Source organism: Tinamus guttatus, unplaced genomic scaffold (assembly GCF_059628265.1).
Source record: "Tinamus guttatus ecotype Peru unplaced genomic scaffold, ASM5962826v1 Tinamus_guttatus_pri_ptg000271l, whole genome shotgun sequence".
Taxonomy (NCBI): Eukaryota; Metazoa; Chordata; class Aves; order Tinamiformes; family Tinamidae; genus Tinamus; species Tinamus guttatus.
In genome coordinates this window covers 693,814-709,936 of record NW_028288805.1, presented here as the reverse complement: position 1 = coordinate 709,936, position 16,123 = coordinate 693,814, and the positions used below count along the sequence as shown (strand labels likewise).

The following is a 16,123-nucleotide window of genomic DNA, read 5'->3' as shown; positions in this document are numbered from 1 at the left end:
CGTTTCTGCTTGTGCGGAGCTGACACTTGAGTGGACAGTATCCTTTTTAAGTACCTGGTGTGCTGTGCCTCACTCTCTTGCTCTGCCCTGCTTGAAAACTAAATCCATCCCCCCCTGCCGCCTCTTTGTTTGTTTGTTTTACAGGTCTGCATTCCTTTCAGCAACAATCTGATGTTCTCTTTTCCACTTATTTTCTTCAGGGAATTCTGTGTTTGTCTTTTTTTTTCCCTATCTTAATTTGCGGCAACTTTATCTTCTTGGCTATCCTGATCAGGTCTTGCCATCAGACTCTATCCCAATACATGAATCAGAGATAAGGAGTTATGACAATCCCATTGCCATGTACCACTTCCATTTTTTTCTTTCCCATTCGTTGTATTTGTGTTCAGTTACATAGCAGAGACTACTGTGTTCCTATCAAGTTTTACTGCATTAGAGGGAGCTGTTCCTAGTTTCTCATACCAGCCTGAACAGTCTAGAAAAGTAGCTTTGGAGAAGAAAATATTAAAAACAGAATCACAGAATGGTTGAGGTTGGAAGGGACCTCTAGAGATCATCCAGTCCAACCCCCCTGCACACGCAGGGTCACCTAGAGCACGTGGCACAGAGTCATATCCAGGTGGGTATCTTCAGCATCTCCAAAGAAGGAGCCTCCTAAACCTCAGGCTGTTTTGTGTATCAGAAAAACCTGTATTCTTCAAACAGTTGCATTGCTTTTTACGAAATTGAAGGCGCCAGATGCAGATTGGGGTGCAGGGAAAGGGTACATATAGAAGAGGAGTTCCTAACTATAAGCTTAGAGGAAAATACTGATTGGAAACTTGAAACTGAAGGGATCAGGTAGGATACAGTGGTTCATAACAGGGAGGAACTGGATGCAATACTGATTTTGTGCAGACTCCATCCATCTGCCAGTAAAAATGTAAAGTAGTTTTTATTTTTCTTGCAAAAGAGCAAAAGAACGGGAGCCATAGCTATAACACATGATGGGAAGATAGGGGAACAGATAAGTGCACTACCAAGAGCATTTGTTAAATAAAATTTACCAGACATTCCTAGAAAATGTACCTTCATGCTGCAAAGAGAGAGAGAGAGCGAGAGAAAGAGAGAGAGAGTAAAGAAGCAATTGCAAAGGTCTTCACTTGTTGCAGACAAGGCCTTTGCTCAGACCTTGTCGGATTCCCAATTTGTGAAATTACAAGCACTTATTTGGTCTAAACGTGAAGGATAACATGCTATTTCTTGTTGTCTCTTCCAAGCAGGACTGCTTTTCTGAATTCTTGTTCTTTTTTACAGTGTATGTGGGGTTGTCCTGTGCGATTTTACCAGTCGTTAGAGCAGTTACCAGTGAACTCTGCCAGCCCTCCCCTGGGGGCCGAACGTGCAGGCGTTTACTGCACTTGTTCTGCTCAGTCTCAGGGTTATCTCGATGTTGTGGTTCTTTATGCCGAGCCCTGGATTGTGGCACACAGCAGTCCATGAATTGCTTCAAACAACAGAACTTGTTTTTCGACAGTTTCATTTAGTGTTTAGTCTAAAAGATGATGATGTTTAAAGAAACGGAAAATTGATTCTTAAGGCTAACCTGTTGGATGATAGTATGGCATGGGTTCTTATTGAAAGATGACGTTTAGGAAGATAAAGGATTTAAAACTGATGGGGAGGTCAAATTCCTTAATTTGAAGTTGAGAGAGATTTGGGGCTTAGTACAAAAATCTCATTTCTGCTGGATAGGGAACACTTCTAACTTCATCCTCTTTCAGATAGCAAACCCTTTATTAAACAGCTCCCTGCTTAAGCTTGAGTGAATTTTGAAGTGCTTGTAAACCCCTAGCTTAACAAGTCCTGGAAAATTCACATGAGTAAGAAAGCCATGTAAAAGGACTTCAAAAGAGGGGGAGAAAACCCCCCAAACTTTCACCCTCCCTCTGCCCTTCCTTTCCTCCTGTTCCTCCCCCACCCCCCCCCCCCCCAAAAAAGAGGTGGAAAAACGTTTTCTTCCCTTTGTTTTTTTGGAAGCATGATTAGAACAGATTTATTTAGAATGCCTGTGTTTTAGTTGTGTTTCTAATCATTTTTGGAGGCTTTAGTGAAGTTTTTGAGTTGGAGTTTCTCATACCTGCGGCAAGGTACATGTTTCAGCTCTTAGGCATGCTGCTTTTGTTTGAAGACGGGAGTCCTGTTGTTTTGGCAAGAATGTTTTAGACAGTGTTAGTTCTCCCTAAACGTCATTAATTTGTTGTTTTACCCATTGTTGCTTAATAATGTACATCTTTATGACCTGTGACCGAAATTTATGTTACTTCCGGATGTTATTGAAGACTAAGTTGTTTGACGTGCATTGTACTGCTGAATTTCTGACATTTTACACCACCCTCTAGTGCTTATACCTTGAAAAATTAACTAAAATGAAAATCATCCCTCCCTCTCATAATAATCTTGCAGCTAAACGAGTATTGCTAAAAGCTCTGCTGTACCAGTTAGAAACAAGAACATTTGCTACAAAACTGTAGTTAGTTATTTAGCCTGAGTCTTGCAGTAGAAATTCTGTACTCCTGGAAACAAGATAACAGAATGATTGAGAACACAAAGTGGCCAATGTGTTTTGCTTACTCATTTAAAAGCACTATCTGAACCTATAGATAAATAAATCGATTTGTGGTAGGCTTTAATCTGCTTTATTGTAGATTAACAGTATTTGCCTACTCAACGAATACTCACCTCAAAATAAAACTATTTTCTGCTGATCTTGTCTTAGTCCATTGGTTACTAATACTCTTTTTGATCCTTTTCTCCTTTTGTTTTCTGAGAGCCTGGAGCACTGCAGTTGTTACTGTAGTACTTCTCCGCAGTTCTCTCATCTATTCCTGTTTCCTGCTTGGCAAAACTGTCAGTTGTGTTCACTTTACACACTTTGGAGAATAGCTACTCACAGTGTTTTATGTGCTGCCTGTGTGGCAGTGAGTCATGCGAGCGGCAAAATGCCAAAATAGAGGGAAAGCCTTTTGGTTAGTAAGCAACACCGATTTAATCGTTAACATATCTCTAGCGGATGTCCAAAGACTTCAGTGTTGTTTGAGTTGTACTTTAATAAACCTCCTCATAATAGGAAATGCTGAGTTGATTCCCCTGTGTTTCGCTGCGTCGAATAAGAACACCCAAGAGTCTTTTGTGCCTCTCAGGAGAGGTTTGTCGTCTTTCTTCAATATTGTCTTTCTGGAATGCTTTTAATAACTCTTTCATCAACTTTGAATGGCAGTCAAAAAATCAGATCTGTGTGAAAGAAAAGCAAGAAGAAATGAGAGGTGAACACTGTGGTTTTCCATTACATACCATCATTGCAGGCTTGGTACACCCATACATGCCACTCTAATTGCTAGTCTGGAGTTGGAAAGAATTGAGTATTTTGTGTCCTTTGACAAATGAATCAACAGGAGCATGAGGGAAAATGGCATCTTGCTTTTGAAGATAAAGAAAATTAAGACTTTTTGGTAATGTTGGCTGGTTCACAAATTGCTTGCCTGCACTCAGAACAAAACTTCTTTAATAAAAGATGGAGGTTACTGCTACGTTGTGCTGCAAATTGTAGTGCTAGATGCTTGCAGGAGAGGTTGTGGATGGGACAGTGGAGGATTGGCGTTTTGCTCAGGAAGCCCTCAGTAGCGTAGTAGGACTGCACTCTTAACATGTCATCGCATTGACAGCGTTTTCAGCTGACGATAGTTTTTTCTCTTTTTCCGAAGTTGTATCACAGTTCTGTGAGTGGAGTAATCTGGATTGGTTGAGAGCCTGTGGTTGAATTAATACAACAAAATATAATATCCGACTTATAGCAAGAAGAACATGGCCTCTGCTTTAGGGGTGAGGGATTTGATGTTCTAGAGCTGTGATTGAAAGACCTAAGAATTGTAAGGAGTTAAAGTAAGGACTACAGTCAAATGATCTAATTAAATCTCTGGGTGCCTTCAAAGGAGAGAATCTCAAGAAAGGATTAAGAAATACTCCTTTCGTGACATGTTGTATCCACATCCTATGGTCACTATTGCCAAGGAGACACTGGAAAAAATGAGAGGATTTAGAGGAGATGAGATTTGTGAGTGACAGGAGTCTAGTAAAGTCTTACCAAAGGGAAGGTTGGAGAGAGATGTGCTTGTAAAGAAACTTGAAGGTGACAGGCGACTTTCGAGCCTAAGGCAAAGGTGGCTGAATGTTGGAACTAAATTCAGCTGACACACGAGGCATTTGTTTTTAATGGGTACAGTGTTTAAAATTTAGGATTTATCTAGTGTGGATGCACCTTCCTTAACACTTAATTTTAAAATTAATGAATTTGAGCATGTGTCCGCTTTCAGAAGCGTAATGAGATAAATTAATTTAGGGAGGTCTTTTGACTTCTGTACAAGAAGCTTGACTGGCTAATTATGATAATTTCTTCTGGTCTTCTTGTCTATGAACACTATTGTAACTCTGAGTATAGCAAGCAATAGAACAGCAGTAATGATAGCAATTAGGGATAATAATTCTTGTTTAGTTAAAACACAATCCAGTTCTTCCTATTCAATAAGGGCATTATTTAGTAGTGTCATCTTGCATTTTTTAAGTTTGTATTTCTTTACAATTTAATTGTACTTTTCGCTTGTTTTATGAACAAAGACAAATAAGCTATTGAATCAGGAAGAACAGTGTACTGGCATGGTCGTAATTGTTTATACATACTATTACTTTTTGTTTTAGTAAAAAAAGGTTGATGTTTTCCAGCTGGCTTCCTGAAATTCCTGTTGTCCTGAAGAGAAGTAATTGCTTTAGGAGATCTGGGGCTATTGCGTTTGAGAGAATGAGTTGCAACATTTTGTCAGTATCATAGAATCCTTAAGGTTGGAAGGGACCTCTAGAGATCATCTAGTCCAACCCCCCTGCACACGCAGGGACACCTAGAGCACGTGGCACAGGACTGCGTCCAAGCGGGTTTTGAAGATCCAGAGAAGGAGACTCCACAACTTCTCTGGGCAGCCTGTTCCAGGGCTCTGTCACCCTCACTGTTAAAAAATGTTTCCTTAAGTTCCTGTGGAACTTTTGGTGCTTCAGTTTGTGGCCATTCCCTCTAGTTCTGTCGGTGGCCACCAGTGAAGAGAGGCCAGCACCATCCTCCTCACTCCCTCCCTTGAGGTACTTATAGACACTGATCAGGTCTCCTCTCAGCCTTCTTTTCTCCAGGCTGAACAGGCCCAGCTCCCTCAGCCTCTCCTCGTAGGGCAGATGTTCCAGGCCCCTGATCATCCTTGTAGCCCTGTGCTGGACTCTCTCCAGCAGCTCCACATCCCTCTTGTACTGTGGAGCCCAGAACTGGACACAATGCTCCAGATGCGGCCTCACCAGGGCTGAGTAGAGGGGCAGGATCACCTCCCTCGACCTGCTGGAGATGCTCTTCTTAATGCACCCCAGGATCTCATTGGCCTTCTTGGCCACGAGGGCACACTGCTGCCTCATGGGCAACGTCTTGTCCACCACGACGCCCAGGTCTTTCCCTGCAGAGCTGAAATTGAATTTAAATACTTTAAATACAAAAATTTAAATTTTAAATACAGTAATTGGATTTAAATAATTACTGATTTTTGTTAATATACTAATCACATAGGATAAAATAGCTTCAGCGTATAGGGAGATGCACTTAGGGTGACTTGGCAAACTAGCTGTGAAGACTCATTCTCTGCAAAGCAGGTATGTGCAAATGCCAAGTAACTTTGTGTCAAACACACCAAATTAATTAAGTCCAAGTTCCATGTGATTTGCTAGAGTGTTCCTGTGATCTAACTTGGGTAGATGGGACAAATGTTTAATGCACGATCCTTTTTTTTTTTGGTTCACGTTTTAAGTTGCTCTGACTCTTCGTTTCCAAATGAAATGGCCAAAGAACCACATGAAGCTGTAACTGAAACAAATATTTCACAGAATTCTTCTATTTTCTTGTCCCAAAATAAATTGCCACTTCAGCTGTATGGCCCACTTGAGAAGATTTTACTATGTAAAAAATCCTGTGGATTCATATGAGTTTGAAGTTATAAATAGATTTCAGAATTCCAAAATTTGTGAGCTTGCAAATTTTAGTCTGTGTGTTTAGTGTGCACTTCCTGAACTTGAGGAGAAAAAAAAATGCTTCTTAAATTTTTGCAGAACCTTTCTTTTGAACAAAAATGCTGTAAATTATTGTTCTTCCATGTAAATTTCCCTTCACTTTAACAGAAGCATCCCTTGGGAAATCAGTCTTCCTGCTTCTCACTATGCCAGAACAGAGTAATTATTTAATTTAAACTATTTAAAAACCACTCTTTAAATAGCCATTGGGGGCATCTTTTTCAGAAAAAAAAATGCTTTAATAGAAAGGTTGAAAATTGAATGCATAAAAATCATCTGTGGTACCAGACATACTTTTTGTTATGTCCCAATAGAATTCGGAGAAAAGAGAATCTTTCTATTTATACATCAACTCATAAACCCTTTCCAAATAGACTAGGTAGCTTGGACAAGTTATGACACGCGTGTTATTGTAATCTGAAACAATCTTTTGACCTGGCTTTTTGTATACATAAGGCTTTTATTTTGGGGGATAATTCTAATAATTTATGGATTAGTAAGCATGAACTGCTCTTATACTAACTGAAAGAAATCTGAATTGTGCTTTTCTACTTGCCTTTATTTTTTGACTGTACACTTAAATGTTCTAGACAATGGAGCAGCAATAATGCTGTCTAGACATATATTGAGTATTTTTGTCTGTGGTATCTTTTCTTGTCAGAGAAAATTTCTTTGTGTGGCCGTGGCTTGAAATTGTAAGGCTAGACATTATAACTCTTAAAAAAATGGCCTTATGTATATTTATTGTGTTTTTCAGCACATAAGGTTGCTTTTGCAATTCTGATATTTTCATTAATCTCTACCTTGCAGTCTCGGGTGTTGGAATGAAGAAAATTAATCCATCAGTGTTGTGTAATTATTTTACATGATCTCCCTTAGCTTTTTGGCAGGGTTTTTTTGTTTGATGTATAAAAAGGCACTAATTATTTTTCACTTTCTAAGCACAGAAAATATGCAGACTTCACTAAAAAAAAATTGAATTGATCCTGAAAACATAAATGGTCTTAAAATCAAAGTTATACTTAGCCGTTAGTTGGTTTTTAATATCTAAGTTAAACCTTGCATCAGTTAGAGTGTTTCTCTGCTGTACCCCAAAAGTTAGAAGCGGCTCCCTCAGGCCCTCCTCAGGTACCTCCACCCAGGCTGTAGTGCAGGTTTTTTGTTTTGTTTTTGTGTATGTTTTGTTGGTTTTGGTTTGGGTTTTTGCGTGAGGGAGGGAAGGATGGTTATTGTTGGGGTGTGGGGGTTGTTGTTGTTTTTCTCCCCTCCTCCTGGCATCTGCCTGCTTTCTTGCTCTCTGTTACCTTGCTCAAGGTAGACAGCCTGCAGCTGAAATAGAGATTGCTCAGAATAGCAACAGGAGGGAAAGATAAAGCCATGCTTTCAGGCCACTGCAGTCATACTTGGAGGATCTCTGTCTAGGTCTTAGCTGTGACACGTCTCCTGTGGGTATCAGAAACCTTATCTAGAACAGAAGACTACACCGTTTAAATCTTTAAAGGTATACAAATACATTCAAATAAAGGCATACTTATGCTAGAAGGAAATACTTGTGCAGCTGTTACATCAACATAACTGTGTTAGCTTAAATTCGTAAATCATTTTATACTTGTACAGCTTTTTACATGTAGGTGAGTGATTAGTGTCAACCTGATTTTGGAATTTTTGAGCTGCAAATCACTGGAGGTTTGGAAAGATTCAGGCTGTGTTTGTCCTGTTCTCAGTGTTCTTCATAGCTTTTGGCTGCTAGTCTCTGTTGGCTTCAAAAAGCCAACTTTATGTGTTTCCAAAATCCTAGCCCAGGCCCACAATTAAGGAGGAACTCCTGCTTTAGAGGCTAAGGTCACTCTTGAAGACTGGGTACTGAGCCAGGTGAATCTATTTGGTTAGAAAAGAGGGATGCCAAATCAGTCTTTAGTGACACTATGCTTGCTTTCTTCTACCTCTAATCTGTCTTTTTGGTATTTTGGTATTATTGTTTGGTAGGAAAAGACGTCCTTTCTTGTAGTGTTTGCATACAACATCTGATTCAGGGAAATATGTGATATATTTGAGATAACCTAGGAAAAAGTGTGCTTGTAAATAGAATATTACAAGCAATAACAGCATATATTTTACAGAACAGATCGCCTGTCATCCAGAACACAGTCTTTTTCTGCAAAATGCTCCTTTGGCATTTGCTTGCCTTTAGAGTAGAAGCAGACCTCTATAGATGCAGCTGTACAAGTACATACTGAGTAAAAGGAGATTCTATGTATTTGGTCCTAGGCAAAAAAGAGTAGTGTGTCTGAGAAGGGGGAACGAATGCTCACCTCTCCCAAATTTGCTTCTTTGATCCATAATTTCATATTGTTTGTTAAAGTTAGTACTGGAGCAGTTAATTTTTTCTTTGCATCTGGAACCAGAGTGGAGCATCCTGTAGGAGCTTGCAGTAAGATGGTAGGGCCTGTTGTTCACTAGGATATCACAGTGTCCTGCCTGCTGGAGCTGGTCCTATCTCCTGCCACCTGGAGCTCCAAGAAAAAAAAAAAAAAAAAGAAGAAGAGTAGGTATTTCTCTGAGAGAAACCTTTGCCTGAGAAGATTCAGGATGGAGAATTGGAATTCCTCATTCTTTTTAATAGGTATTGTGTCCAAATAGGTATTGTGCTTCCGTGTCTCAGCTGTTCAAGGCTCAGAAGTGTACTTCCAGTGTTCAGCTTCTTTGTTTCATTGCAAAAAATGTTAAGAAATCACAGGAGGGCATGGAAGGCTGAAGGACCTTATTTTTTCCAGGTAGTATTGCAAGATCTGGCATTCCTTCAGAGTTCAGTCATTACAGTAATCCTCTCAGCCAGGTAACTACCTCTTCCAGTAGGATCAGTCACCCTCATTTAATGCAAATTTTAATCTGATTTCTGTTGAAAGCATGAGCTGGAACAATAGATGTAATAATTGCAACAGTTTTTAACTCTTTCAAAGTTATTTCAAATATAAAAGCAGTTTTATAATTCTTTTGTGCTATGTCCTCTGTTTGCTGCACTGTTTTTTCTAGCTATAGCATTATTAGCAGCCAAACTGGGTTTTGTTCTGCTTCTATGAAATCAAGCATTATCACAGCAGCCACAGATTTGCTCTTTGAATATGTTGAAAGCAGGATTTGGTCTGTAGAAACATTAGAATCAAAAATTTCAAATTGTATTAGTCAGTTGTAAAGGAGGATGTCTCTTTAGTGTTAAATATATTTTTGTGTATGGCTAACCTGAGATGTAATAGTGCTGTTTAATATTTGTTTTTCTGGGTAGCACTTTTAGATGAGTGCTAAAGACTGACATTATAATAACCAAAATTCTGCTTCAGTGCCTTTTTTTTTTTTTAATGCTTCTGTAGCTTCCCTTTTTGCTCTTTGTTTCATCCCAAGTTCACTGTCAGCTGCACTTTAACTGCATAACAATAGACACGGAGGTCTCATAGTGCTACCGCTCATTGCAAAGACTGAATCCACTAGAACATCATTCTTTGAAATTTCATGGGTTGTTCTTAGTAAAATAAGCAAACTAACTTATAGCAGCTCGTAAGAAATAAATTACATCACGTAGTAACTCAAAATTTAAAAATGTGTATAGTGTGTAAAAACATAAAGCACTTTTGCTTATTCTTCAGTATATTTTCCTTTGTGCATGGTTGATTACATACAAAAAAAATAAAGTATTGATGTTCTTAAAAGGTGAACAGAAATAGTCAGATATTATAGTAATGGCAAAAAGGATCATTAGTCTCCTTTGTGTTATCTTTTTCTTCCCCTCTTGCAGTCTATATGAGGTCTAAACAAATGACTCTTAAATACTGCTATCTGAAGCCACCTGTTTGACAAATGCTTTGCATTGTTTGCCTAGCTGTACAAAAAGCAAGTATAGGCTGCATGTCTCCAGTGACATACAAAATCAGCTCTGCACTTGTTTAAGCAAATGGTCAGCTGTTAGCTAATGGATCCATTAGTGAAATTCATGGAAAAAATCCTGTCTTCATTACTGCATGAAATTTTAATGACTTTAAAACGTGACTCTGGTTGAAACATAAGTGGACCTTTCTGTAAAACAAGGCTTGTTTTCTTGCCTTTCTTTTTTTTTTTCCCTGTACTGTGAAGTACAGATGGATTAGCAGTAGAAACTTCTTTATGTTTTCATTAGCAATTGGTAAACCTCCAAGGGCATTCTTATGTGTGTGTTGGGGTGAGGAGGGGTTGTTTGGTTGGTGTTTTTTTTTTTTTTTTTTTTTTTTTACTATGTAGTGCAGTTTGATTTTTATGCGATAGGATATTTACAATTTCACTTTATCCTTCTGAAGAAGGATTTGGCATGCTCATTTGAGTCTTCATAGCAAAAATTGAATTACGTGCTGTTTTTGATTGCATGATCACTTTCAGTAATTGAAAGGAAGTGAGGAGAGAAATGCCCTTTTTTTCCCTTCTGTTGATATTTCCCTTCTACCTATTGCATTTGGTTCTTATGTGGTTTAGTAATGGGTTAGTCTAGAGGTAGAAAAGAGAAAATTTGGGGGACTGTCCTTGGGTCACGTATAGAGCTACGTGAGGTTGTCACTGAAGTACAATTGGAAGACGTCTCCCGAGGACTCATGAGGACATGATGAATCATAAAAGGGAGAGATGAAAAGAACACCTCCAGCTGGCCCCAGGAAGAAACTCCTCGTTCTTGATTTTTGTAGTGGTTTTTGTAAGGGTCTTTTACAGAACAGAGGTGAAACAAGCCCCTTCCAGCTTCTAGTCTTCAGGATTTCAGAGGCTCTGGCCCTCAGAGTCTGGATGGTACAACTCCCTTTATGGGAAAAGGTAGTTTAAGCTTTTTTGAGGCATCATCAGGCTGTTTTGCCCTGAGAATTCTAGCTGTAAAAGATTGTCCAAGGTAAAATACCCTTTATCAGAGAAACATCTAGCGTATTCCATCATTTCAACAGGAGAGCTTCCTTGGTGTGCTTGGAGAACTCTGTTTTCCAGGAAACCAGCAAATGGTCAACTTAAGCAACCATAAACTAGACCTTACAAGGACATTTGCTGGATGAGAGACCCTTGCAACACCTGTCCCTGGTGCAGAGATGGCCACCGACGCTCCTAGTAAACAGTTGCTCGCTATCTTGGAATACAGTAGCTCTGGAGAAAAAGCCTTTTTTCTCTGGTTGCTAGGACATCTGTATTGAAACGAAAGCAGGAAAAAAAATAGCAAAGACCTGACCCGCCGCGCTCGGAGATCATTGCTGAGTAGAGTTTTTTCCTTTGTAATAATCTGCTGTGAAACTGAGCCGGGAAAGAAAAGATGGCAGCTTTGACTTTCTTGGAGCCCTCAGTTTGGCAGAGGGTTCAAGGGGCCCTCCTTGTTGTCTGAGGTGTTTGTAGTATGCTGAGACACATCTGACATGGGCTTTTTGGAGAAGTCACCCTGTGGCTAAAGTTCAAGTAGGTCCCTAAACCCTCCTGTAGTGGCTGCCTCTTAGAGTAATCGGAAGGAGGTGAATAGTACTCCTTTAAAAGAACAAGCAAGATTCTCCCAGGTTACTGAACTAGCCTCCTTCAGATGCCAGACTGAGCTAAAACAGTGATTTAAGTAATGGGAGTGGACCAGAGGGCCATGAATAGCTTACCCTGGGCCACCTTTCTTTGAATGGATGGACAGAACAAACAGAAACTTCTTATCGGTATCTCTGCCTCTGAAAAGAGGTCTGTGCTTCAGAAAAAGCGTTAGGAGGGGGGACAAAACTGGTTGTAAGCTTTTTCAGCAATGTAAATTTTTAATAACAAATGAAGTACTAGAACAACCAAATCTGACACTATGTACTACCTGCCTGCTAGCGGGGAGGCAAGTGCTTTATGCAGTGATATATTGCAAGACTAAACCCTAATGAATCTTTTTCTTTTCTGTACTGTGGCCGGTCAAGTTTTCCCTTGCATCCTGCTCTCCATTTGCTTCTGACATCCCCTCTCTCACTCCCCTACACCCTCCCTGTGAAAGCATGCACAGTATTTTATAGGAATTTTCCATCTCTTTTTTTGACTTTTAAAAGCAATGTTTTACTTCCTTTAAAAAAAAATATAACTTTTGTCAGTATGCAGTTGTAGAAGTAGGACTTTTAGATTTTAGTGTGTTTATTTCTTTGTCCTTGAAGTGCAGATTAAATCTCTGTTGCTAATCTCCAAGGCCTGGATGAAGATTACAAGATCACGTTAACAATGAAGTGGGAGGGAAGGGGAGAGGCAGGGGAAAGAGGCTGTTGACTGCATTTCCCTTAAACAATTCACGTTTTCAGGCAGGTCTTGCCTTTGGTTAAAGTAAACCAATGGTAACATTTTGCTATAAGCACCCTGAAACGCGTGTGTGCGGCAGCATGGGCACTGTGTCCACTTGCTCAAGTAAATTGACTTGCATCAGTACTGCTAGCAAATGTGTTTTCACAAAGGTGATTGAAATCCCGTTAACCTCTTGTTCAAAACCACTGCTCATTTCTGCACCACTGTCAGTCTGTAGCACCTTGCACCATCAGGGGTGGAGGTGTTGGGTGAGTGTTCTTAGCTTTGTGGTCAGTAAATTTCAGACAGTAACATTAATATTCTAATGGTTGTTTAGATAGAGGAAATCAGAAGATATTAAGAACCATGTTTTGTCCCAGTGTGAGTATATTAGTATTTGTTTAGTAAGCTTTATTTTATTCCAGATGCTTGTTTCTATTAGCCAACAAGGTAAGAGAGAGTTGAAATGGAAAATAAAAATAATTGGGCATGTAATGGGAGACTTTTCCTAATTGTTTGTCCTACATTGTTAGTTAAGAATCTGTAAAACCCATTGCAGTTTAAAAAGAAGGATTTTAAATGCATTCAAATTGCTGCTGTTTCTGTAACAAATCATGTAAAAAATATAGAACAACCCGTTTCCTCTTTTTGTGGAAGTTTCTGGGCTTTTGAGTTAAAGTAGATTTTTGTTTCGGGAATACAGGAGTTTTCATGCGAGATTAGCATTGCATCTAATATGGACTCCTGTTTCTGCCATCCCTTGTGTCCCAGTGGGGTTAAGTCGGAAGATGCTGCTATCAGTTGTCACCACCTGACAAATGGCAGATGGGGACTTCTTAAGCCGCAGTAAATTGTTTGTGGCAGGTCTCCTGTCTGAGAGCTGTCCCCAGGTACCAGCTATCCCTGCAGTAAACAGCTATTCCCACAGGAACAGTCTGCCTGTAGTAGAAGTTCGAGGTAGTCTTGAGCGCTTAAGGCTAGAAAATTGTCACCTGTCAGGCTGCAGTTCCATTTCTAAACTACTGTGGATGGGATGGTTACTCTTGTCATTTTTTTTTAATCTAGTCATTTTGCTTAGACTCTTGTACTTAGTCCTGTTCCACAGCAGTGAGTATTACAGGTTCAGTTGTGAGCTGTATAGGCAGGGAAAATGAGTGAGAACGTGTCTATTTCTTTAAAGCTATCCTTAGTTGTAATAATCTGCTATAATAATCAGGAGATCAGAACCTCATTGCACAGGTGCTTAAAAAAACAAAACGGAAATTTCCCACTTATTTTGTTGCAATAACTGTCTATATCGTATCACTCCATATTTGTTACCTCTGCTCAAAAGTCCTAATCTTTCCGGTCTCCCTTTTTGTACAAGTTTTCAGTGTCCCAGGTTCGTGCCTTGCTTGTTGTCTGTCTGTCTCCCTTTTCTTTTTATCATGTGCAGCCCACCAAGGAATTATATGAAGAATAATCCAAACATGCTACTAGCTCTTCCAGAACATGTTGTCTACATGTAGTAACAATTCCTGGGAGTGGAACTCATTTTTATTGCTATTTTTTTTACAGTGATATATCAGTATTTAAAAGAATTTTTTATGTATCTTCGCGTTACCTGTCAAGAGGATGCAAGATAAAGATGAACTTACTTTTTTCTCTTTTTCTTTCACAGAAGCAACCATGGGGTGCATTAAAAGCAAAGAAGACAAAGGTCCAGCCATACAGTACAGAAGTGATAATACTCCAGAACCTGTTAGTACCCATGCCAGCCACTATGGATCAGACTCAAGCCAAGCAACACAATCACCGGCAATAAAGGGATCAACAGTGAATTTTCATAGTCCTTCCATGACTCCCTTTGGAGGACCCTCAGGAATGACACCCTTTGGAGGAGCATCATCTTCATTTTCAGCTGTGCCAAGTTCATATCCTAGTACTTTAACGGGTGAGTATTACATCATTTTATTTTATCTGTAAGCTTGACATGCATCTTTAGGAAATAACAATAACTTCCATCCAGAAATAAAGTACATGTTTAAAATAAGTTGCTCTTAAGGGATTTCTGTTTCTCAGTGTCTTAACTGCTCGGATAATAGTTTGGACCATATCCGCCATGTGGGGGGTTGGGAGTTTTGTATCTGTTTTTTGTTTGTTTGTTTGGCTTTTTATTGTATTCAGTGATAGGGAGGGTGTTAAGATGAGAGCACAGAGAAATTTAACGTACGTTAAATGCAGAAATGGGAATAAATGATAAAACTGTTAGAAATTCTAAGATGTTAAGAGACACACATGGAGTAATGACTTTAGGCTTCAGGAGAAAGATGCAAAATGAGAAGAATCTCAAATTTCAGGAAATTGACAATTTAAACTAATTTTCAAACTTATTTGATTAGCTGTAAGTTACTTCTGGTAGTCCAATAATGAATCTGTTTATAAGGATAATACGGATATTCGGTATGTGCTGAATACTGTATGAACAATATGTATAAAATTAAAAAGCAGAAATCTCATGCTTTTGGTCATGTGTAAACTAAAGCTAAAAATGTTAAAATGAAAAAAATGCAATGTGCAGAGACCTTCTCAACTGAGATATAAATCTCTGCAGGTCCGGCATTTTAAAGCAATAACATACGCATTTCATGGTGTAGACCTCCTCCCCTTTCATATAAAAATTTTAAAACTTAATTTAAAAAAAGTGATTTTGTGCCCATGGCTAATCTCAGTAGTGAGCTTTTTTTTTGTGTTCATTTAGTTTCAGTGTTTGTTGTTGTTGTTGTTTTGAGAGGAAAACTATTTTATATAGGAACTTTGCACAGCCATTTCACAAAATAATGTAAATAATTCTTTGTTAGTCTATTTTTAGTTTCCCCACAAAACTCTAATGTTAGCACAACTACAGTGCTTAAATGTTTGCTTAGTTACTGTGGCATTTAAAAGCTTCAAAACACAAGAAATTTGAGATCCATGAAAACCCTGATGGCCCTGACATTAAGCAGTTCTGGAAACCAAATGTGATGGTCAGATAATGATCACCTCCTATCCCCTTATGGGAATCCATTAAAAACCAGATAATTAAAATGAGCATCTATCTTGTCTCAGTTTTTTTAAGCCAACTCTGAATCCTAGTTTTGGAATAACATATGCAGGAATGAAATAATAGCAGCATTTCTTCTAATTCATTATCACTAGTAAGTAAACTTTGGTGTGCTTAAAGAAGTCTTCATCTCCACCAAGGGCCTCAGTGCATGTCCTTCTACCAGATCTGACTCTTTGCTCGCATCAGAATTTGAGCACTCCTGAGCATCACCTGATGCCAGGAATGTCACCCCCAAATAACATAAATGTTTTGCTGCAGAGACCAGAAAGGAGGTTCTTTTGCCTGTCCCTGTGCTAGTTAGTGTTAAGCATGCTATGTATCTTGGACCAGGACCAACAAGAGAGATTTCTCATGGGAAGGTAATCTTGAATTCATCAGTGTGGATTTGGGTTGATTTGGGTAAATGCCTCCATCATTTTACAATCTGGTAAAAATGATGCTGCCTACGTAATCATTTCTCATTACTTTGCAAAATCAGTCCCGTCCCCCCCTTCCTCGCACCTTTTCCTTTTTTTTTTTTTTCCCAAATATAAAATAAATCACCAGCAATTTTGGGTAAATGTAGTTCCAATTTTTAGATGCCTTTTTTTTGTGTGAATAAATAAAACAACAGATTTTGTCTAGTTGTAA

The 16,123-nt window shown here is 39.0% G+C and overlaps 1 protein-coding gene across 2 annotated transcripts in view; it reads left to right on the top strand.

Annotated features, from left to right (window-relative positions):
* The window catches only part of YES1 (YES proto-oncogene 1, Src family tyrosine kinase), a 44,053-nt gene that overhangs the window by 14,582 nt on the left and 13,348 nt on the right, over positions 1-16,123 (top strand). For both annotated transcript variants that reach the window (XM_088527245.1, XM_088527246.1), the window contains exon 2: positions 14,069-14,341. In XM_088527245.1, coding sequence (XP_088383371.1) covers positions 14,077-14,341 — 265 coding nt within the window. In that variant the 5' untranslated portion in view covers positions 14,069-14,076. The remainder of the gene's footprint in view (positions 1-14,068; positions 14,342-16,123) is intronic.